Source organism: Bombina bombina, chromosome 5, assembly GCF_027579735.1.
Source record: "Bombina bombina isolate aBomBom1 chromosome 5, aBomBom1.pri, whole genome shotgun sequence".
Taxonomy (NCBI): domain Eukaryota; kingdom Metazoa; phylum Chordata; class Amphibia; order Anura; family Bombinatoridae; genus Bombina; species Bombina bombina.
The window spans coordinates 133,682,318-133,706,927 of record NC_069503.1 but is presented as its reverse complement, the minus strand read 5'-3'; the positions used below and the strand labels follow the sequence as shown (position 1 = coordinate 133,706,927).

At 43.7% G+C, this 24,610-nt stretch overlaps 1 protein-coding gene across 1 annotated transcript in view; it reads left to right on the top strand.

Moving 5' to 3' along the window:
* The window catches only part of PTPN23 (protein tyrosine phosphatase non-receptor type 23), a 338,041-nt gene that overhangs the window by 153,813 nt on the left and 159,618 nt on the right, over positions 1 to 24,610 (top strand). Inside the window, exons 13-14 of the mRNA XM_053713701.1 lie at positions 23,151 to 23,265; positions 24,007 to 24,072. Of these exons, the coding sequence (XP_053569676.1) occupies positions 23,151 to 23,265; positions 24,007 to 24,072 (181 nt within the window). The remainder of the gene's footprint in view (positions 1 to 23,150; positions 23,266 to 24,006; positions 24,073 to 24,610) is intronic.

Genomic DNA, 24,610 nt, shown 5'->3' with positions numbered 1-24,610 from the left:
CAATAAATTAATTTGTTTCTCTATGCGCAATTAAATTTTTTGAAGAATTAGCAATTGTGGGTAGTAAGTTTTTTTTAGAGAAGTTAGCACTGTTGGTGTGAAGGGTCAGGAGAGAGTAAGCACTGTTGGTGTGAGGGGTCAGGAGAGAGTAAGCACTGTTGGTGTGAGGGGTCAGGAGAGAGTAAGCACTGTTGGTGTGAGGGGTCAGGAGAGAGTAAGCACTGTTGGTGTGAGGGGTCAGGAGAGAGTAAGCACTGTTGGTGTGAGGGGTCAGGAGAGAGTGAGCACTGTTGGTGTGAGGGGTCAGGAGAGAGTGAGCACTGTTGGTGTGAGGGGTCAGGAGAGAGTGAGCACTGTTGGTGTGAGGGGTCAGGAGAGAGTGAGCACTGTTGGTGTGAGGGGTCAGGAGAGAGTGAGCACTGTTGGTGTGAGGGGTCAGGAGAGAGTAAGCACTGTTGGTGTGAGGGGTCAGGAGAGAGTGAGCACTGTTGGTGTGAGGGGTCAGGAGAGAGTGAGCACTGTTGGTGTGAGGGGTCAGGAGAGAGTGAGCACTCTCAGGTAAGCATAAATTGTGTTTTTTTCTGAATTAGAGAACAAGTGGGCAAAATAAATAATACCAATAAATTAATTTGTTTCTCTATGCGCAATTAAATTTTTTGAAGAATTAGCAATTGTGGGTAGTAAGTTTTTTTTAGAGAAGTTAGCACTGTTGGTGTGAAGGGTCAGGAGAGAGTAAGCACTGTTGGTGTGAGGGGTCAGGAGAGAGTAAGCACTGTTGGTGTGAGGGGTCAGGAGAGAGTAAGCACTGTTGGTGTGAGGGGTCAGGAGAGAGTAAGCACTGTTGGTGTGAAGGGTCAGGAGAGAGTGAGCACTGTTGGTGTGATGGGTCAGGAGAGAGCAAGCACTGTTGGTGTGAGGGGTCATGAGAGAGCAAGCACTGTAGGCTTTAGGGTCAGGAGAGAGCAAGCACTGTTGGTGTGTTGGGTCAGGAGAGAGCAAGCACTGTTGGTGTGTTGGGTCAGGAGAGAGTAAGCACTGTTGGTGTGTTGGGTCAGGAGAGAGTAAGCACTGTTGGTGTGTTGGGTCAGGAGAGAGTAAGCACTGTTGGTGTGTTGGGTCAGAGAGTAAGCACTGTTGGTGTGAGGGGTCAGAGAGTAAGCACTGTTGTTGTGAGGGGTCAGAGAGTAAGCACTGTTGGTGTGAGGGGTCAGAAAAGAACAAGCACTGTTGGTTTTAGGGGTCAGGAGAGAGTAAGCACTTTTTGCGTGAGGTGTCGAGAGAGTAAGCACTGTTGGTGTGAGGGGTCAGGAGAGAGTAAGCACTGTTGGTGTGTTGGGTCAGGAGAGAGTAAGCACTGTTGGTGTGTTGGGTCAGGAGAGAGTAAGCACTGTTGGTGTGTTGGGTCAGGAGAGAGTAAGCACTGTTGGTGTGAGGGGTCAGAGAGTAAGCACTGTTGGTGTGAGGGGTCAGAGAGTAAGCACTGTTGTTGTGAGGGGTCAGAGAGTAAGCACTGTTGGTGTGAGGGGTCAGAAAAGAGCAAGCACTGTTGGTTTTAGGGGTCAGGAGATAGTAAGCACTTTTTGCGTGAGGTGTCGAGAGAGTAAGCACTGTTGGTGTGTTGGGTCAGGAGAGAGCAAGCACTGTTGGTTTTAAAGGTCAGGAGAGAGTAAGCACTGTTGCTGTGAGGGGTCAGGAGAGAGTAAGCACTGTTGCTGTGAGGGGTCAGGAGAGAGTAAGCACTGTTGGTGTGATGGGTCAGGAGAGAGTAAGCACTGTTGGTTTGATGGGTCAGGAGAGAGAGTAAGAACTGTTGGTGTGAGGGGTCAGGAGAGAGCGAGCACTGTGTGTGTGAGGGGTCAGGAGAGAGCAAGCACTGTTGGTGTGATGCGTCAGGAGAGAGTAAGCACTGTCGGTGTGATGGGTCAGGAGAGAGTAAGCACTGTTGGTGTGAGGGGTCAGGAGAGAGTAAGCACTGTTGGTGTGATGGGTCAGGAGAGAGAGTAAGAACTGTTGGTGTGAGGGGTCAGGAGAGAGCAAGCACTGTTGGTGTGAGGGGTCAGGAGAGAGTAAGCACTGCTGGTGTGAGGGGTCAGGAGAGAGTAAGAACTGTTGGTTTGAGGGGTCAGGAGAGAGAGTAAGAACTGTTGGTGTGAGGGGTCAGGAGAGAGCGAGCACTGTTTGTGTGAGGGTTCAGGAGAGAGCAAGCACTGTTGGTGTGATGCGTCAGGAGAGAGTAAGCACTGTCGGTGTGATGGGTCAGGAGAGAGTAAGCACTGTTGGTGTGAGGGGTCAGGAGAGAGTAAGCACTGTTGGTGTGATGGGTCAGGAGAGAGAGTAAGAACTGTTGGTGTGAGGGGTCAGGAGAGAGCAAGCACTGTTGGTGTGAGGGGTCATGAGAGAGCAAGCACTGTTGGCTTTAGGGTCAGGAGAGAGCAAGCACTGTTGGTGTGTTGGGTCAGGAGAGAGTAAGCACTGTTGGTGTGTTGGGTCAGGAGAGAGTAAGCACTGTTGGTGTGTTGGGTCAGAGAGTAAGCACTGTTGGTGTGAGGGGTCAGAAGAGAGTAAGCACTGTCGGTGTGTGGGGTCAGGAGAGAGTAAGCACTGTTGGTGTGAGGGGTCAGGAGAGAGTAAGCACTGTCAGTGTGATGGGTCAGGAGAGAGTAAGCACGGTCAGTGTGATGGGTCAGGAGAGAGTGAGCACTGTTGGTGTGAGGGGTCAGGAGAGAGTAAGCACTGTTGGTGTGATGGGTCAGGAGAGAGTAAGCACTGTTGGTGTGTTGGGTCAGGAGAGAGTAAGCACTGTCAGTGTGAGGGGTCAGGAGAGAGCAATCACTGTTGGTTTTAAGGGTCAGTAGAGAGTAAGCACTGTTGGTGTGTTGGGTCAGGAGAGAGTAAGCACTGTTGGTGTGTTGGGTCAGGAGAGAGTAAGCACTGTTGGTGTGTTGGGTCAGGAGAGAGTAAGCACTGTTGATGTTTTGGGTCAGGAGAGAGTAAGCACTGTTGGTGTGTTGGGTCAGGAGAGAGTAAGCACTGTTGGTGTGAGGGGTCAGGAGAGAGTAAGCACTGTTGGTGTGAGGGGTCAGGAGAGAGTGAGCACTGTTGGTGTGAGGGGTCAGGAGAGAGTGAGCACTGTTGGTGTGAGGGGTCAGGAGAGAGTGAGCACTGTTGGAGTGAGGGGTCAGGAGAGAGCAAGCACTGTTGGTGTGACAAGAAGCACAGTTGCTTTAGCCAAAACAAAACATTTATCATGGAACCAATACAAATGCACTAAACCTACATGTGGGATGATGAGGGTCAGCTGCACCAATATAAACATTTTTTAGTGACCTCTAATGGTCTTGCTTCATTATGCAATTAAAAAAATTTATCAATATTTGGAAGTTTTATTAAGGCGACAATTAAGTAAAAATACATATATGCATTGCAAATACATCTAACATGGCTAAGGAATGTGTGAGGGTAAATGCTAAGACACGTGAAAAGTAAATAACAATTATCTATCTTTCCATAAGGCAGGGAGAGTCCACGACGATATTCCTTACTGTTGGGAAATACAACACCTGGCCACCAAGAGGAGGCAAAGACACCCCAGCCAAAGGCTTAAATGTCCCTCCCACTTCCCCATCCCCAGTCATTCTTTGCCCTTTGTCACTAGAGGAGGATAGCAGAGCAGTCCTTAAATGGGTATGTTCCCTTCAAAAAAGGACTGGCGTTTTAAGTAATCCTATAAACCTCTCAGTGATAGTATTGATGAATGTTAGAGTCTGGAGATGCAGGGAAAGTTTTTTTCTCTTGTTAAGTGTGTTCAGTCCACGGGTCATCCATTACTTATGGGATATATTCTCCTTCCCAACAGGAAGTTGCAAGAGGATCACCCAAGCAGAGCTGCTATATAGCTCCTCCCCTCACATGTCATACCCAGTCATTCTCTTGCAACCCTCAACAAAGGAGGTCGCGAGAGGAGCTGGAGTTTTTACTTAACTATTCTTCAATCAAAAGTTTATTTTAAATGGCACCGGAGTGTGCTGTTTTTCTATCTCAGGCAGTATTTGGAAGAAGAAACTGCCTGCGTTTTATCTATGATCTTAGCAGGCGTAACTAAGATCCACTGGCTGTTCTCGACATTCTGAGGAGTGGGGTAACTTCAGAAACTGGGAATAGCATGCGGGGTCCTCCGCAAATGAGGTATGTGCAGTACTTTATTTTCTGGGAATGGAATTGACTAAGAAAATACTGCTGTTACCGTATGATGTAAGTACAGCCTTAAATGCAGTAGTAGCAACTGGTATCAGGCTGATAAATGTATGCGCAGTCGAGTTATATTCTAGGGACTAGAATTTGACTGAGAAAATACTGTTAACACTGAAATAATACCTAAGCCTTCTCTGCAGTGGTAGAGACTGGTAGCAGGCTTAGTGATAGCTTTGCGTGACATTGAAAAATGTTGTTTTTTAATAAAACGTTTACTGGAATGTTATTCGTTTTTTGTGAGGTACTTTGGTGATAAATCGCTTTGGGCATGTTTTTTTCCACATGGCTAACATATTTTTCTGCATGGAAACAGTTATATCAGGGCTCCCACTGTTGTGATTGGAGTGGGAGGGCCCTTGTTTTAGCGCCTTGTTGCGCAGTTAAAATTATTGCACAGTCTTTCTGCTTCTTCCTCCTTGATCCAGGACGTCTCTAGAGAGCTCAGGGGTCTGCAAATTTCATTTGTGAGGGAGGTAATCAGTCACAGCAGATCTGTGACAGTGTGCTGACTGTGATTAAAAGCGTTAAATCTTAATTGATATCTGTTTTATCCGTTTTGGGTATCGAAGGGTTAATCATCCTTTTGCTAATGGGTGCAATCCTCTGCTAATAGTACACTTCTTGTTAAGAATTGTTTAATTATATCTGTATTTTTGAAGCGCTGCAGCGTTTTTTATATTGCTTGTAAAACTTATTGAAAGTGATTTCCAAGCTTGTTAGTTTCATTGCTAAGTCTGTTTTAAACATGTCTGATTCAGAGGAAGCTGTTTGTTCAACATGTTCAAAAGCCAGTGTGGAGCCCAATAGATTGATGTGTACCAATTGTATTGATATTGCTTTGAATAAAAGTCAATCTGTACCGATAAAGAAGCTATCACCAGACAACGAGGGGGAAGTTATGCCGCCTAACTCTCCTCACGTGTCAGTACCTGCGTCTCCCGCTCGGGAGATGCGTAGGATTGAGACACCTAGTACATCTAGGCCCTTACAAATCACTTTACATGATATGGCTAATGTTATGAAAGAAGTATTATATAATATGCCCGAATTAAGGGGAAAACGCGATAGCTCTGGGTTAAGGACAGAGCGCGCTGATGACACGAGAGCCATGTCTGATACTGCGTCACAACTTGCAGAACATGAGGACGGTGAGCTTCATTCTGTCGGTGACGGTTCTGATTCGGGGAGACCGGATTCAGAAATTTAAAATTTTAAATTTAAGCTTGAGAACCTCCGTGTGTTACTAGGGGAGGTATTAGCGGCTCTGAATGATTGTGACACGGTGGCAATTCCAGAGAAATTGTGTAGGTTGGATAGATACTATGCGGTACCGGTGTGTACTGACGTTTTTCCTATACCAAAAAGACTTACAGAAATTATCAGTAAGGAGTGGGATAGACCCGGTGTGCCTTTTTCCCCTCCCCCGATATTTAGAAAAATGTTCCCTATAGACGCCACCACACGAGACTTATGGCAGACGGTCACTAAGGTGGAGGGAGCAGTTTCTACGTTAGCCAAGCATACCACTATCCCGGTGGAGGATAGCTGTGCTTTCTCAGATCCAATGGATAAAAAATTAGAGGGTTATCTTAAGAAAATGTTTGTTCAACAGGGTTTTATATTGCAGCCTCTTGCATGCATTGCGCCTGTCACGGCTGCAGCGGCATTCTGGTTTGAGTCTCTGTAAGAGGCGATTCGCACAGAGCCGTTGGATGAGGCCTTGAGCAAAGTTAGAACCCTTAAGCAAGCTAATGCGTTTGTTTCAGATGCCGTAGTACATCTAACCAAACTTACGGCTAAAAATTCCGGTTTCGCCATATAGGCGCGCAGAGCGCTCTGGCTTAAATCCTGGTCAGCGGATGTAACTTCCAAGTCTAAACTACTTAACATTCCTTTCAAAGGGCAGACCTTATTCGGGCCCGGCTTGAAGGAAATTATTGCTGACATTACGGGAGGTAAGGGCCACGCCCTTCCTCAGGACAGGGCCAAACCAAAGGCCAAACAGTCTAATTTTCGTGCCTTTCGTAACTTCAAGGCAGGAGCAGCATCGACTTCCTCCGCTCCAAAACAGGAAGGAACTACTGCTCGTTACAGACAAGGTTGGAAAGGCAACCAGTCATGGAACAAGGGCAAGCAGGCCAGAAAGCCTACTCCCGCCCCTAAGACAGCATGAAGTCAGGGCCCCCTATCCAGAGACGGATTTAGTGGGGGGCAGACTTTCTCTCTTTGCCCAGGCTTGGGCAAGAGATGTGCAGGATCCCTGGACGTTAAAGATTATATCTCAGGGATACCTTCTGGATTTCAAATCCTCTCCTCCACAAGGGAGGTTCCATCTTTCGAGGTTATCGACAAACCTAGTAAAGAGAGAGGCATTTCTACAATGTGTACAAGACCTCTTAATCATGGGGGTGATCCACTCAGTTCCGCGATCGGAACAGGGACAAGGATTTTACTCAAATCTATTTGTGGTTCCCAAAAAAGAGGGAACCTTCAGACCAATCTTGGACTTAAAGATCTTAAACAAATTCCTAAGGGTACCATCGTTCAAGATGGAAACCATTCGAACCATCCTACCCATGATCCAAGAGGGTCAATATATGACCACGGTGGACTTAAAGGATGCTTACCTTCATATACCGATTCACAAGGATCATTATCGGTACCTGAGGTTTGCCTTTCTAGACAGGCATTACCAGTTTGTGGCTCTTCCCTTCGGGTTAGCCACGGCCCTGAGAATTTTTACGAAGGTTCTGGGCTCACTTCTGGCGGTACTAAGACCACGAGGCATAGCGGTGGCTCTGTACCTAGACGACGGTAGCTCAGTGCATGGAGGTAATCGGCTTAATGGTAGCGGCAATGGACATAGTGCCATTTGCGCGCCTGCATCTCAGACCGCTGCAACTATGCATGCTCAGTCAATGGAACGGGGATTACTCAGATCTGTCCCCTTTGCTAAATCTGGACCAGGAGACCAGAGATTCGCTTCTCTGGTGGTTGTCACCGGTTCATCTGTCCAAAGGAATGACCTTTCGCAGGCCAGATTGGACGATTGTAACAACGGATGCCAGCCTTCTAGGCTGGGGAGCATTCTGGAATTCCCTGAAGGCTCAGGGATCGTGGACTCAGGAGGAGAAACTCCTCCCAATAAACATTCTAGAATTAAGAGCAATATTCAATGCTCTTCTGGCTTGGCCTCAGTTAGCGAAGCTGAGGTTCATCAGATTTCAGTCGGACAATATCACGACTGTGGCTTACATCAATCATCAAGGGGGAACCAGGAGTTCCCTAGCGATGTTGGAAGTCTCGAAGATAATTCGCTGGGCAGAGTCTCACTCTTGCCACCTGTCAGCGATTCACATCCCAGGCGTAGAGAACTGGGAGGCGGATTTCCTAAGTCGCCAGACTTTTCATCCGTGATAGTGGGAACTTCACCCGGAGGTTTTTGCTCAACTGATTCGTCGTTGGGGCAAACCGGATCTGGATCTCATGGCATCTCGCCAGAATGCAAAGCTTCCTTGTTACGGATCCAGGTCCAGGGACCCGGGAGCGGTGCTGGTAGATGCATTAGCAGCCCCTTTGGTTTTCAACATAGCTTATGTGTTTCCACCATTTCCGTTGCTACCTCGGCTGATTGCCAGGATCAAACAGGAGAGGGCATCGGTAATTCTGATAGCGCCTGCGTGGCCACGCAGGACCTGGTATGCAGACCTAGTGGGCATGTCGTCCTGTCCACCATGGTCTCTTCCTCTGAGGCAGGACCTTCTAATTCAGGGTCCTTTCAACCATCCAAACCTAATTTCTCTGAGGCTGACTGCCTGGAAATTGAACGCTTGATTCTATCAAAGCGTGGGTTTTCGGATTCGGTTATTGATACATTAATACAGGCTCGGAAACCTGTGACAAGAAAAATTTACCATAAGATATGGCGTAAATATTTATATTGGTGCGAATCCAAGAGTTACTCATGGAGTAAGGTTAGGATTCCTAGGATATTAGCTTTTCTACAAGAGGGTTTAGAAAAGGGTTTATCCGCTAGTTCGCTAAAAGGACAGATTTCAGCTCTGTCTATTCTTTTACACAAACGTCTGGCAGAGCATCCAGACGTCCAGGCCTTTTGTCAGGCTTTGGCTAGAATTAAGCCTGTGTTTAAAGCTGTTGCTCCTCCATGGAGCTTAAACTTGGTTCTTAAAGTTCTTCAGGGTGTTCCGTTTGAACCCCTTCATTCCATTGATATTAAGCTTTTATCTTGGAAAGTTTTGTTCTTGATGGCTATTTCCTCGGCTCGAAGAGTCTCTGAGTTATCTGCCTTACATTGTGATTCTCCTTATCTGATCTTTCATTCAGATAAGGTAGTTCTGCGTACTAAACCTGGGTTTTTACCTAAGGTTGTTTCTGACAGGAATATCAATCAAGAGATTGTTGTTCCATCATTATGTCCTAATCCTTCTTCAAAGAAGGAACGTCTTTTGCATAATCTAGACGTGGTCCGTGCTCTGAAGTTCTACTTACAGGCAACTAAAGATTTTAGACAAACTTCTTCCCTGTTTGTCGTTTACTCTGGACAGAGGGAGAGGTCAAAAGGCTTCGGCTACCTCTCTCTCTTTTTGGCTTCGTAGCATAATACTTTTAGCCTATGAGACTGCTGGACAGCAGCCTCCTGAAAGAATTACAGCTCATTCCACTAGAGCTGTGGCTTCCACCTGGGCCTTTAAGAATGAGGCCTCTGTTGAACAGATTTGCAAGGCTGCAACTTGGTCTTCACTTCATACTTTTTCCAAATTTTACAAATTTGACACTTTCGCTTCTTCGGAGGCTGGTTTTGGGAGAAAGGTTCTACAGGCAGTGGTTCCTTCTGTTTAAAGTTCCTGCCTTGTCCCTCCCATCATCCGTGTACTTAGCTTTGGTATTGGTATCCCATAAGTAATGGATGACCCGTGGACTGAACACACTTAACAAGAGAAAACATAATTTATGCTTACCTGATAAATTTATTTCTCTTGTAGTGTGTTCAGTCCACGGCCCGCCCTGTCTTTTTCAGGCAGGTTCTAAAATTTAAAATTATAACTCCAGTCACCACTGCACCTTATAGTTTCTCTTTTCTCGTCTTGTTTCGGTCGAATGACTGGATATGACATGTGAGGGGAGGAGCTATATAGCAGCTCTGCTTGGGGGATCCTCTTGCAACTTCCTGTTGGGAAAGAGAATATATCCCATAAGTAATGGATGACCCGTGGACTGAACACACTACAAGAGAAATAAATTTATCAGGTAAGCATAAATTATGTTTTTTTTTGCGAAGCGATCCAGACTGTCTAACAGCAGTTACACTACTTGCCTTTCCACACTTGGATCCCTGTCAGAACACAGCGGCAAGGCTGTCACACTTGAGAGGCTGTATCTGTTCCACAGCATAGATCCTGGAGGGTAAGTCCGCTTTATTTTACTATTTAGCCTGGACTCCTGTTATTAGGGTCACATTGTGACTCCTCTTAACTTCAATAGCATCAAGGGTTAATATCTTTTATTTCAGAGATTAATTTGGAACAGAGGCGCCAACATGACCTAGTACAGCCACAAAAGGAAACTTCAATTAGAACAGGTACAAATGGATACTCACAAAGGGAGCGCACCCTCTCGTGCAATTGGTGCAGACTGGAGCCTCCCAGTGGTCCAGCTCACTGAAGAACTCAGGCAATCAATCAGGATCCTTGAAAGAACTTGTAGAAAGATTCAAGTTCTTTCAAGGATCCTGATTGCCTGAGTTCTTCAGTGAGCTGGACCACTGGGAGGCTCCAGTCTGCACCAATTGCACCAGAGGGTGCGCTCCCTTTGTGAGTATCCATTTGTGCCTGTTCTAATTGAAGTTTCCTTTTGTGGCTGTACTAGGCCACGTTGGCGCCTCTGTTTCCTTTTTCAGTTTTCAACACCCCAGGAAGACCATCCTATGACTGAGAGCTGCCACTTGTATTTGGAATCACCTGTTTTGGGATCATTCTCCATCATCCACTTTTGGACATTATTTGGTATCTCTGATATCATTGGTTTATACACTGGTTATAGTAGTTTGTGGTTTTTTAGCTATTTTTTGTGTATATTCATTATAATTTGTATCTTGGCTAAGGAGGGGCCCCTAAGGGTGTGGGTACACAGTGGTGTGTACCACACTCTAATTACTATTAATTTGGAACAGTTTGGGGATATTTGTGTGTGTGTGTATATATGTATGTACTGCCTTGTTCTCTATAATCGGGTGCGGCTCATTACGTTTTCCTTGCAATCTTACTGCTGGAACTCTGGCAATCCTACGGAGAGCGTCCTATAACTGTCTGGGTCTAGGAGGTGGTGAGTGCCCCAGCCGTAACCAGGAGAGGATTAAGGCTCTAAGAATAGCTAATTCCTTTATCTGTGATGTGAATATGCAGATTATACGTCTGAACGCAAAGGCTTCAGGTTATGCGGTTCTAACTTGCAGAACTTTCTGAAATCTTGGTCTGCGGATATGGTTTCTAAATACAGACTCCTTTCCTTACTTTTCAAGGGGAAAATGTTGTTTGGTCCAGGTCCGTTACCGGAGGAAAGGCTGCTTTCCTTCTGCAAGACAAGAAAAACAGAACTAAGGGACGTCTGTCCTCTAATTTTCATTCGGACAAGTCCCAGGGAACCCAATCATCCTCCAAGCCTGAGCAACCCAAGAGTACCTGGAAGCCTGCTCAGTCCTGGAATAAGTCCAAGCACACTAAGAAGCCAGCAGATAACAAATCTGCTTGGAGGGACGGCCCCCGATTCGGGATGGGATCGAGTAGGGGGCATACTGTGTCTTTTTTTCTCAGAGGATTGGTTTCAGGATGTTCAAGACCCTTGGGTACTGGAGGTTGTATCTCAAGGTGCAAGATAGGATTCAAATCTCATCCGCACAGGGGCATATTCAAACCTCTCCAGGCTTTCTACAAGACCAGAGAAGAGGGCAGCCTTTTTAGATTGTGTAAGGGATCTATCCTCCTTAGGAGTAATAGTCCAGGTACCTGCGTCAGAAAGAGGTCTGGGGTTCTATTCAAACCTCTTTGTGGTTCCCAAAGAAGAGGGAACTTATCGTCCAATTCTAGACTGGAAGTGCCTAAACAAATTTCTAAGCGTCCCCTCCTTCAAGATGGAGACGATCAGATCGATCCTTCCCCTGGTTCAGGAAGGACAATTTATAACTACCATCGATCTGAAGGATGCGTACCTGCATGTTCCTAAGGTTTGCTTTTCTGGATCAGCACTTCCAGTTCATAGCACTTCCGTTTGGCTTAGCTACTGCACCCAGGGTATTTACAAAAGTTCTGGGTGCTCTTATGGCGCTGGCCACCGTACCTAGACGATATCTTAGTACAGACACCATCTTTTTGTCTGGCAAAAGATCACTCTGATTTTCTTCTGAGTATTCTTCGGTCTCACGGATGAAAGATAAACTTGAAAAAGAGTTCTTACTCCAAATACCAGGGTGAATTTCCTAGGTACGGTTATGGACTCGGTATCCATGGGGATCTTTTTAACCGATTAGAGACGTTGCAACCTGACATCAGCGTGCCTTGCCCTCCAGGCCACCTTAAGATCTTCGGTGGCCCAATGCATGGAGGTGATTGGACTTATGGTGTCTTGTATGGATTCTGTCTCAGACCTTTACAACTATGCATGCTGAGACAGTTGAATGGCGATCATTCAGACCTGTGAGAGATTCACTCTCTTGGTGGCTTTGTCAAGATCACCTGTCTCGGGGCACGTGCTTCTTGTGACCGTCCTGGGAGATTGTGACTACAGATGCCAGCCTTTCGGGCTGGGGAGCAGTCTGGGGTGCCAGGAAGGCACAAGGCTTGTGGACTCAGGAGGACTCCACTCTTCCTATCAATATTTTGGAACTGCAGGTAATTTTCAATGCGCTGAAGGCTTTGCCTCTTCTGGGTTCGGACCATTTTATCAGATTCCAATCAGACAATATAAAGACGGTTGCTTACATCAACCATCAGGGAGGAACGAGAAGTTCCTTAGCGATGAGGGAGGTGTCCCCAATCCTAGAATGGGCAGAAGCCCACAGCTGTGTGCTGTCAGCGATACGCATTCCGGGTTTGGACAACTGGGAAGCAGACTTCGTCAGCAGACAATCTTTTCACCCGGGGGAATAGTCTCTCCACCCCGAGGTGTTTGGAGAGATTTGTAGCAGATGTGGGATGCCGGAGATAGATCCTACGGGCCTCTCATCTCAATGATAAACTTCCCAGGTACGGATCGAGATCGAGGGACCCTCTAGCAGTTCCATGGAGGTTCAGACTCTATCTCTCTCCTCCATTGCCTATTATTCCTCATGTGGTGGCCCACATCAAGCAGGAGCTAGTATCGTTGATTCTAATTACTCCATCCTGGCTGCGAAGTTACCTGGTTTGCGGATCTGGTGAGAATGACCTCTTCTCCTCAGTGGAGGTTACCTTGTCGCAGGGACATGCTGATACAGGGTCCCTTCCTATATCAAAATCTAAATTCTCTGAGGCTGACTGTGCGGAGATTGAAAGCCTAGTCCTAGCCAGGAGAGGATTCAAGCTCGTAAGCCGGTTACTCGGCGTATCTACCATAAGGTATGGCAAACTTACCTTCACTGGTGTGAGGAGCGTAGTTTTTCTTGGCATAAGGTAAAAGTTGCCAGAATTGTATCTTTTTCTTCAGGATGGTTTGGAGAAGAGTCTATCTGTCAGTTCTCTGATAGGGACAGATATCTGCACTGTCGGTGTAGCTGCACAAACGATTATCTGAGCTTCCAGATGTGCAGTCCTTTTTTACGGCTCTGACTAGAATCAGACCTGTGTTTAGACCTGTGAACTCCGCCTTGTAGTCTCAATCTTGTTCTGCGTGTTTTTGAAGCAGGCTCCGTTTAAGCCTATGCATGCTGTTGACATTAAAATGTTATTTTAGAAAGTTTTGTTTCTATTAGCCATTGCCTTGGCTCACAGAGTCTCTTGAGATCTCGGCTTTACAGTGTCACCCACCTTACTTTGTTTTTCATGCCGATAAGGCGGTTTTACGTACTAGGTTAGGTTTTCTTCCTAAGGTGCTGTGAGATCGTAACATTAATCAAGAGATTGTTGTTCTCTCCTTGTGTCCCAATCCATCTTCAGCAAAGGAACATTTGCTTCACAATTTGGATGTGGTTCGTGCTCTGAAGTTTTACCTTCAGGCTGCTAAGGAATTCAGACAATCTTTTTTTTTTTTGTTTGTTTGTTTGTCATTTATGCGGGTCGACATAGGGTTTAAAAGGCCACTACGTCTTCCTTGTCTTTCTGGTTGAGAAGTGTCATCCGCTTGGCTTATGAGAAAGCAGGACAGCAGCCTCCCGAGAGGATTATGGCTTATTCCACTACAGCAGTTGCTTCTTCCTGGGCTTTTAGGAAAGAAGCCTCTATGGATCAGATTTGTAAGGCGGCTACCCGGTCCTCCTTTCATACCTTTTCTAAATTTTACAAATTTTATGTGTTTGCTTCAGCTGAAGCAGCTTTCGGGAGAAAGGGTTTTGCAGGCAGTGGTTCCCTCAGATAAGGGTCCGCCTCTTTCTTTTCCCTCCTGTTATTCCTTTAGTGTCCTCTGGAGCTTGGGTATTGCTTTCCCAATAGTAAGGAATATAGCCGTGTACTCTCGCTGCCTTATGGAAAGAAAACAAAATGTATGCCTACCAAATAAATTCCTTTCTTTCCTGGCAGGGTCCACGACCCCGCCCGTTTTTTAGATTTTTTTTGGGCGGCTCCCTTTTTGTTATTCTTCTGGCACCTTTATACCCTGATGTTTCTCCTACTTTTCCCCGTTCCCTCGGCCGCATGACTGGGGATGGGGAAGTGGGAGGGACATTTAAGCCTTTGGCTGGGGTCTCTTTGCTTCCTCCTGGTGGTTAGGTTTATATTTCCCAACAGTAAGGAATATCGTCGTGGACTCTCCCTGCCAGGAAAGAACGGAATTTATCTGGTAAGCATAAATTTTGTTTTTATCTCAGAAAAGATGCTCAGTTACAGAACTCAGTTTGTAGCCACCATTACACACACAGAGCTTAATAGGACAGTAAAGCCAAAATTAAAGTTTCATCATTAAGACAGACCGTTTTACACAACTTTTTCTAATGTATTTTCCTTCTCTAATTTGCTTTGTTTCCTTGGAATCACTTCTTGAAAACCTACCTAGGTGGTCTCAAGCGCATCAATGCACTCCTGGAAGCCAGTTACATATTGAGAGCTGTACATGTATGCTGCTTATCATTGGCTGGTGCTCAGTTAGCTACAGTAGTAGACACTAGCTACATATTAATAGCTGTACACATATGCTGCTTGTCATTGGCTGGTGCTCAGTTAGTTACAGTAGTAGGCACTAACTACATATTAATAGCTGTACACATATGCTGCTTGTCATTGGCTGGTGCTCAGTTAGTTACAGTAGTAGACACTAGCTACATATTAATAGCTGTACACATATGCTGCTTGTCATTGGCTGGTGCTCAGTTAGCTACAGTAGTAGACACTAACTACATATTAATAGCTGTACACATATGCTGCTTGTCATTGGCTGGTGCTCAGTTAGCTACAGTAGTAGACACTAGCTACATATTAATAGCTGTACACATATGCTGCTTGTCATTGGCTGGTGCTCAGTTAGCTACAGTAGTAGGCACTAACTACATATTAATAGCTGTACACATATGCTGCTTGTCATTGGCTGGTGCTCAGTTAGCTACAGTAGTAGACACTAACTACATATTAATAGCTGTACACATATGCTGCTTGTCATTGGCTGGTGCTCAGTTAGCTACAGTAGTAGGCACTAACTACATATTAATAGCTGTACACATATGCTGCTTGTCATTGGCTGGTGCTCAGTTAGTTACAGTAGTAGACACTAGCTACATATTAATAGCTGTACACATATGCTGCTTGTCATTGGCTGGTGCTCAGTTAGCTACAGTAGTAGACACTAGCTACATATTAATAGCTGTACACATATGCTGCTTGTCATTGGCTGGTGCTCAGTTAGCTACAGTAGTAGGCACTAGCTACATATTAATAGCTGTACACATATGCTGCTTGTCATTGGCTGGTGCTCAGTTAGTTACAGTAGTAGACACTAGCTACATATTAATAGCTGTACACATATGCTGCTTGTCATTGGCTGGTGCTCAGTTAGCTACAGTAGTAGACACTAGCTACATATTAATAGCTGTACACATATGCTGCTTGTCATTGGCTGGTGCTCAGTTAGCTACAGTAGTAGGCACTAGCTACATATTAATAGCTGTACACATATGCTGCTTGTCATTGGCTGGTGCTCAGTTAGCTACAGTAGTAGGCACTAGCTACATATTAATAGCTGTACACATATGCTGCTTGTCATTAGCTGGTGCTCAGTTAGCTACAGTAGTAGGCACTAGCTACATATTAATAACTGTACACATATGCTGCTTGTCATTGGCTGGTGCTCAGCTACAGTAGTAGACACTAGCTACATATTAATAGCTGTACACATATGCTGCTTGTCATTGGCTGGTGCTCAGCTACAGTAGTAGACACTAGCTACATATTAATAGCTGTACACATATGCTGCTTGTCATTGGCTGGTGCTCAGTTAGTTACAGTAGTAGGCACTAGCTACATATTAATAGCTGTACACATATGCTGCTTGTCATTGGCTGGTGCTCAGTTAGTTACAGTAGTAGACACTAGTTACATATTAATAGCTGTACACATATGCTGCTTATCATTGGCTGGTGCTCAGTTAGCTACAGTAGTAGGCGCTAGCTACATATTAATAGCTGTACACATATGCTGCTTGTCATTGGCTGGTGCTCAGTTAGTTACAGTAGTAGACACTAGCTACATATTAATAGCTGTACACATATGCTGCTTGTCATTGGCTGGTGCTCAGCTACAGTAGTAGACACTAGCTACATATTAATAGCTGTACACATATGCTGCTTGTCATTGGCTGGTGCTCAGTTAGTTACAGTAGTAGGCACTAGCTACATATTAATAGCTGTACACATATGCTGCTTGTCATTGGCTGGTGCTCAGTTAGCTACAGTAGTAGACACTAGCTACATATTAATAGCTGTACACATATGCTGCTTGTCATTGGCTGGTGCTCAGTTAGCTACAGTAGTAGACACTAACTACATATTAATAGCTGTACACATATGCTGCTTGTCATTGGCTGGTGCTCAGTTAGTTACAGTAGTAGACACTAGTTACATATTAATAACTGTACACATATGCTGCTTGTCATTGGCTGGTGCTCAGTTAGCTACAGTAGTAGACACTAGCTACATATTAATAGCTGTACACATATGCTGCTTGTCATTGGCTGGTGCTCAGTTAGCTACAGTAGTAGGCACTAACTACATATTAATAGCTGTACACATATGCTGCTTGTCATTGGCTGGTGCTTAGCTACAGTAGTAGGCACTAGCTACATATTAATAGCTGTACACATATGCTGCTTGTCATTGGCTGGTGCTCAGTCAGCTACAGTAGTAGGCACTAGCTACATATTAATAGCTGTACACATATGCTGCTTGTCATTGGCTGGTGCTCAGTCAGCTACAGTAGTAGGCACTAGCTACATATTAATAGCTGTACACATATGCTGCTTGTCATTGGCTGGTGCTCAGCTAGCTACAGTAGTAGACACTAGCTACATATTAATAGCTGTACACATATGCTGCTTGTCATTGGCTGGTGCTCAGTTAGTTACAGTAGTAGACACTAACTACATATTAATAGCTGTACAGATATGCTGCTTGTCATTGGCTGGTGCTCAGTTAGTTACAGTAGTAGACACTAGCTACATATTAATAGCTGTACACATATGCTGCTTGTCATTGGCTGGTGCTCAGCTAGCTACAGTAGTAGGCACTAGCTACATATTAATAGCTGTACACATATGCTGCTTGTCATTGGCTGGTGCTCAGTCAGTTACAGTAGTAGACACTAGTTACATATTAATAGCTGTACACATTTGCTGCTTGTCATTGGCTGGTGCTCAGTTAGTTACAGTAGTAGGCACTAGCTACATATTAATAGCTGTACACATATGCTGCTTGTCATTGGCTGGTGCTTAGCTACAGTAGTAGGCACTAGCTACATATTAATAGCTGTACACATATGCTGCTTGTCATTGGCTGGTGCTCAGTCAGCTACAGTAGTAGGCACTAGCTACATATTAATAGCTGTACACATATGCTGCTTATCATTGGCTGGTGCTCAGTTAGCTACAGTTGTAGGCACTAGTTACATATTAATAGCTGTACACATATGCTGCTTGTCATTGGCTGGTGCTCAGCTACAGTAGTAGGCACTAGCTACATATTAATAGCTGTACACATATGCTGCTTATCATTGGCTGGTGCTCAGTTAGCTACAGTAGTAGACACTAACTACATATTAATAGCTGTACACATATGCTGCTTGTCATTGGCTGGTGCTCAGTTAGCTACAGTAGTAGACACTAACTACATATTAATAGCTGTACACATATGCTGCTTGTCATTGGCTGGTGCTCAGTTAGCTACAGTAGTAGACACTAACTACATATTAATAGCTGTACACATATGCTGCTTGTCATTGGCTGGTGCTCAGTCAGCTACAGTAGTAGGCACTAGCTACATATTAATAGCTGTACACATATGCTGCTTGTCATTGGCTGGTGCTCAGCTAGCTACAGTAGTAGACACTAGCTACATATTAATAGCTGTACACATATGCTGCTTGTCATTGGCTGATGCTCAGTTAGTTACAGTAGTAGACACTAGCTACATATTAATAGCTGTACACATATGCTGCTTGTCATTGGCTGGTGCTCAGCTAGCTACAGTAGTAGACACTAGCTACATATTAATAGCTGTACACATATGCTGCTTGTCATTGGCTGGTGCTCAGTTAGCTACAGTAGTAGGCACTAGCTACATATTAATAGCTGTACACATATGCTGCTTGTCATTGGCTGGTGCTCAGTTAGCTACAGTAGTAGACACTAGCTACATATTAATAGCTGTACACATATGCTGCTTGTCATTGGCTGGTGCTCAGTTAGTTACAGTAGTAGGCGCTAACTACATATTAATAGCTGTACACATATGCTGCTTGTCATTGGCTGGTGCTTAGCTACAGTAGTAGACACTAGCTACATATTAATAGCTGTACACATATGCTGCTTGTCATTGGCTGGTGCTCAGTTAGCTACAGTAGTAGACACTAGTTACATATTAATAGCTGTACACATATGCTGCTTGTCATTGGCTGGTGCTCAGTTAGCTACAGTAGTAGACACTAGCTACATATTAATAGCTGTACACATATGCTGCTTGTCATTGGCTGGTGCTCAGTTAGTTACAGTAGTAGGCGCTAACTACATATTAATAGCTGTACACATATGCTGCTTGTCATTGGCTGGTGCTCAGTTAGCTACAGTAGTAGACACTAGCTACATATTAATAGCTGTACACATATGCTGCTTATCATTGGCTGGTGCTCAGTTAGTTACAGTAGTAGACACTAGCTACATATTAATAGCTGTACACATATGCTGCTTGTCATTGGCTGGTGCTTAGCTACAGTAGTAGACACTAGTTACATATTAATAGCTGTACACATATGCTGCTTGTCATTGGCTGGTGCTCAGTTAGCTACAGTAGTAGACACTAGCTACATATTAATAGCTGTACACATATGCTGCTTGTCATTGGCTGGTGCTCAGTTAGCTACAGTAGTAGGCACTAGCTACATATTAATAGCTGTACACATATGCTGCTTGTCATTGGCTGGTGCTCAGTCAGTTACAGTAGTAGACACTAGCTACATATTAATAGCTGTACACATATGCTGCTTGTCATTGGCTGGTGCTCAGTTAGTTACAGTAGTAGGCACTAACTACATATTAATAGCTGTACACATATGCTGCTTGTCATTGGCTGGTGCTAAGTTAGCTACAGTAGTAGACACTAGCTACATATTAATAGCTGTACACATATGCTGCTTGTCATTGGCTGGTGCTCAGTTAGCTACAGTAGTAGACACTAACTACATATTAATAGCTGTACACATATGCTGCTTGTCATTGGCTGGTGCTCAGTTAGTTACAGTAGTAGGCACTAACTACATATTAATAGCTGTACACATATGCTGCTTGTCATTGGCTGGTGCTAAGTTAGCTACAGTAGTAGACACTAGCTACATATTAATAGCTGTACACATATGCTGCTTGTCATTGGCTGGTGCTCAGTTAGTTACAGTAGTAGGCACTAACTACATATTAATAGCTGTACACATATGCTGCTTGTCATTGGCTGGTGCTAAGTTAGCTACAGTAGTAGACACTAGCTACATATTAATAGCTGTACACATATGCTGCTTGTCATTGGCTGGTGCTTAGCTACAGTAGTAGACACTAACTACATATTAATAGCTGTACACATATGCTGCTTGTCATTGGCTGGTGCTCAGTTAGTTACAGTAGTAGGCACTAACTACATATTAATAGCTGTACACATATGCTGCTTGTCATTGGCTGGTGCTCAGTCAGTTACAGTAGTAGACACTAGTTACATATTAATAGCTGTACACATATGCTGCTTGTCATTGGCTGGTGCTCAGTTAGCTACAGTAGTAGACACTAACTACATATTAATAGCTGTACACATATGCTGCTTGTCATTGGCTGGTGCTAAGTTAGCTACAGTAGTAGACACTAACTACATATTAATAGCTGTACACATATGCTGCTTGTCATTAGCTGGTGCTCAGTTAGCTACAGTAGTAGGCACTAGCTACATATTAATAGCTGTACACATATGCTGCTTGTCATTGGCTGGTGCTCAGTTAGCTACAGTAGTAGACACTAGTTACATATTAATAGCTGTACACATATGCTGCTTGTCATTGGCTGGTGCTCAGTCAGCTACAGTAGTAGGCACTAGCTACATATTAATAGCTGTACACATATGCTGCTTGTCATTGGCTGGTGCTCAGCTAGCTACAGTAGTAGACACTAGCTACATATTAATAGCTGTACACATATGCTGCTTGTCATTGGCTGGTGCTCAGTCAGTTACAGTAGTAGACACTAGTTACATATTAATAGCTGTACACATATGCTGCTTGTCATTGGCTGGTGCTCAGTTAGTTACAGTAGTAGACACTAACTACATATTAATAGCTGTACACATATGCTGCTTGTCATTGGCTGGTGCTCAGTTAGTTACAGTAGTAGGCGCTAGCTACATATTAATAGCTGTACACATATGCTGCTTGTCATTGGCTGGTGCTCAGTTAGCTACAGTAGTAGACACTAACTACATATTAATAGCTGTACACATATGCTGCTTGTCATTGGCTGGTGCTCAGTTAGTTACAGTAGTAGACACTAGCTACATATTAATAGCTGTACACATATGCTGCTTGTCATTGGCTGGTGCTCAGTTAGTTACAGTAGTAGGCGCTAACTACATATTAATAGCTGTACACATATGCTGCTTGTCATTGGCTGGTGCTCAGTTAGCTACAGTAGTAGACACTAGCTACATATTAATAGCTGTACACATATGCTGCTTGTCATTGGCTGGTGCTTAGCTACAGTAGTAGGCACTAGCTACATATTAATAGCTGTACACATATGCTGCTTGTCATTGGCTGGTGCTCAGTTAGCTACAGTAGTAGACACTAGCTACATATTAATAGCTGTACACATATGCTGCTTGTCATTGGCTGGTGCTCAGTTAGCTACAGTAGTAGGCACTAGCTACATATTAATAGCTGTACACATATGCTGCTTGTCATTGGCTGGTGCTTAGCTACAGTAGTAGACACTAGCTACATATTAATAGCTGTACACATATGCTGCTTGTCATTGGCTGGTGCTCAGTTAGTTACAGTAGTAGACACTAGCTACATATTAATAGCTGTACACATATGCTGCTTGTCATTGGCTGGTGCTCAGCTACAGTAGTAGGCACTAGCTACATATTAATAGCTGTACACATATGCTGATTGTCATTGGCTGGTGCTCAGTTAGCTACAGTAGTAGACACTAACTACATATTAATAGCTGTACACATATGCTGCTTGTCATTGGCTGGTGCTCAGTTAGCTACAGTAGTAGACACTAACTACATATTAATAGCTGTACACATATGCTGCTTGTCATTGGCTGGTGCTCAGCTAGCTACAGTAGTAGACACTAGCTACATATTAATAGCTGTACACATATGCTGCTTGTCATTGGCTGGTGCTCAGTTAGCTACAGTAGTAGGCGCTAACTACATATTAATAGCTGTACACATGTGCTGCTTATCATTGGCTGGTGCTCAGTTAGCTACAGTAGTAGGCGCTAACTACATATTAATAGCTGTACACATATGCTGCTTGTCATTGGCTGGTGCTCAGTTAGTTACAGTAGTAGGCACTAACTACATATTAATAGCTGTACACATATGCTGCTTGTCATTGGCTGGTGCTCAGTTAGTTACAGTAGTAGACACTAGCTACATATTAATAGCTGTACACATATGCTGCTTGTCATTGGCTGGTGCTCAGTTAGTTACAGTAGTAGACACTAACTACATATTAATAGCTGTACACATATGCTGCTTGTCATTGGCTGGTGCTCAGTTAGCTACAGTAGTAGGCACTAGCTACATATTAATAGCTGTACACATATGCTGCTTGTCATTGGCTGGTGCTCAGTTAGTTACAGTAGTAGACACTAGTTACATATTAATAGCTGTACACATATGGTGCTTGTCTTTGGCTGTTGCTTAGCTACAGTAGTAGACACTAACTACATATTAATAGCTGTACAGATATGCTGCTTGTCATTGGCTGGTGCTCAGTTAGTTACAGTAGTAGACACTAGCTACATATTAATAGCTGTACACGTATGCTGCTTGTCATTGGCTGGTGCTCAGTTAGCTACAGTAGTAGACACTAGCTACATATTAATAGCTTTACACATATGCTGCTTGTCATTGGCTGGTGCTCAGTTAGCTACAGTAGTAGACACTAGCTACATATTAATAGCTGTACACATATGCTGCTTATCATTGGCTGGTGCTCAGTCAGCTACAGTAGTAGACACTAGTTACATATTAATAGCTGTACACATATGCTGCTTGTCATTGGCTGGTGCTCAGTTAGTTACAGTAGTAGACACTAACTACATATTAATAGCTGTACACATATGCTGCTTGTCATTGGCTGGTGCTTAGCTACAGTAGTAGGCGCTAACTACATATTAATAGCTGTACACATATGCTGCTTGTCATTGGCTGGTGCTCAGTCAGCTACAGTAGTAGACACTAGCTACATATTAATAGCTGTACACATATGCTGCTTGTCATTGGCTGGTGCTCAGTCAGCTACAGTAGTAGACACTAGCTACATATTAATAGCTGTACACATATGCTGCTTGTCATTGGCTGGTGCTCAGTTAGCTACAGTAGTAGACACTAGCTACATATTAATAGCTGTACACATATGCTGCTTGTCATTGGCTGGTGCTCAGTCAGCTGACAGTAGTTCACTGCTGCTACTTCAACAAAGTATACCAAGAGACTGAAGCAAGTTTGATAATAAAAGTACATTGGAAAGTTGTTTACTTGATCTGAATTATGAAAGACAGTGTTGGAGTATCATGTCCCTTCAAGGTTTTTTCATATCTGACCGTTGTCACCCAGTGTTTATTTTCAGTGATATAGCTCATGATCTTGCTCTAACATGGAGCACCATCAGTTGTATAGTAACTTGCACATTGTCTAATGGCTTTTCATACGGGATATCCTAGAATTCTTGGCTGTGAACCCCTTTTTCTTTGTCATGTGAAAACCTGTTAATTCTCTGTGTTCTCAGGAGCCCCTTTAGTAAAGGCACTTCCAGTGAACCCCACGGATCCTGCAGTTACTGGACCTGATATCTTCTGCAAACTTGTGCCAATGGCAGCTCACGAAGCCTCCTCGCTATACAGGTGTGTAGTTTGCTGGACTGGAAGCCCCCAGTCTCCTGTGGGAATCAATAAGCTGAATATTATATGTAGCACAAGCCAATAACCTTCCTATTCTGAGACTGTATAGCATATTTCATGCTCTAGATCAATATTTCATCCTGCTGGTGAATAGCCCTCAGAAAATCGCACACAACCCAGTTTTAACAGCATATTTAGTGTTGCAAGTATCTTATAGAGCTAAAGGAACGACACTGACTGATTGTGCCAGGCACTCAGGTTAATTATTTAATTCTACCACTTCTGTTAGAAATTTATTTCATAGATGTACTACTGTTTCTGTAATACCTAAATACATAAGGGCTGACTAGCCTGATTTAGTTGACCTCTGCTCTCTAGTGCTGTTTATATTCAAGACACAGCTGATATTGAAGCATACGCAAGTATGCCACTCCTGATTAATTCACCTGACATATTTCTTATGAGGAGCAATGCAGTGCACCTTTGTGCTCTTTAATATGTGTTTAATCCCTTGCTAATGAAATAAAGCATTTTAGTATTCTATCCTTTATCTTTTGTTTGAGCATGGGTTTTATTATAATGTAATATCAGACCTTATATCAGTCTGCCAAAACAGCTCAGTAACTATGGGTTTATAATACATTAGGGACTTGCAGAGTCTGTGTAAGCTTTTATTACAGCCTGGTGTGTGGTGCTCTGATACTTGTTCATATGTTCATCCATTTTTTCCCCCTCTTTTTGTAGTGAAGAGAAAGCCAAACTTCTGAGAGATATTATGTTGAAGATAGAAGCCAAAAATGAAGTCCTTGAGTAGGTTTTAATACCATGTTTGTTTTGCTACAAATAAATGTCTGACTATTGCTGCTTTACTAAATTAAAAGGCCATTCAACCCAAAAAAATTCCTTCATGATTTAGATAGAGAATACAATTTTAAGCAACATTACAATTTACTGCTATTACCTAATTAATTTGCTGCAATCTTTAGATATCCTTTGTTAAAGAAATATCAGTGCACATTAGTGAGCCAATCACATGAGGCATCTATGTGCAGCCACCTATCAGAAGCTACTGAGCCTATCTAGATATGCTTTTCAGGAAAGAATATCAAGATAATGAAGCAAATTAGATAATAGAAGTAAATTAGAAAGTTGTTTAAAATGGTATTCTCTATCTGAATCATGAAAGAAAAAATGTGGGTTTAATGTCCCTTTAACTTCATGTTAAGATTTTTGTTTTATGTTTCCTAATGTTCAATTGTGTTTTAGCTGCCTCCTTAGGCCTTATTAATCACAAAATGATTCTGTTATGGTCCAGTTTGTATTTGTGTTGAAAGCCCTGTTATATCAA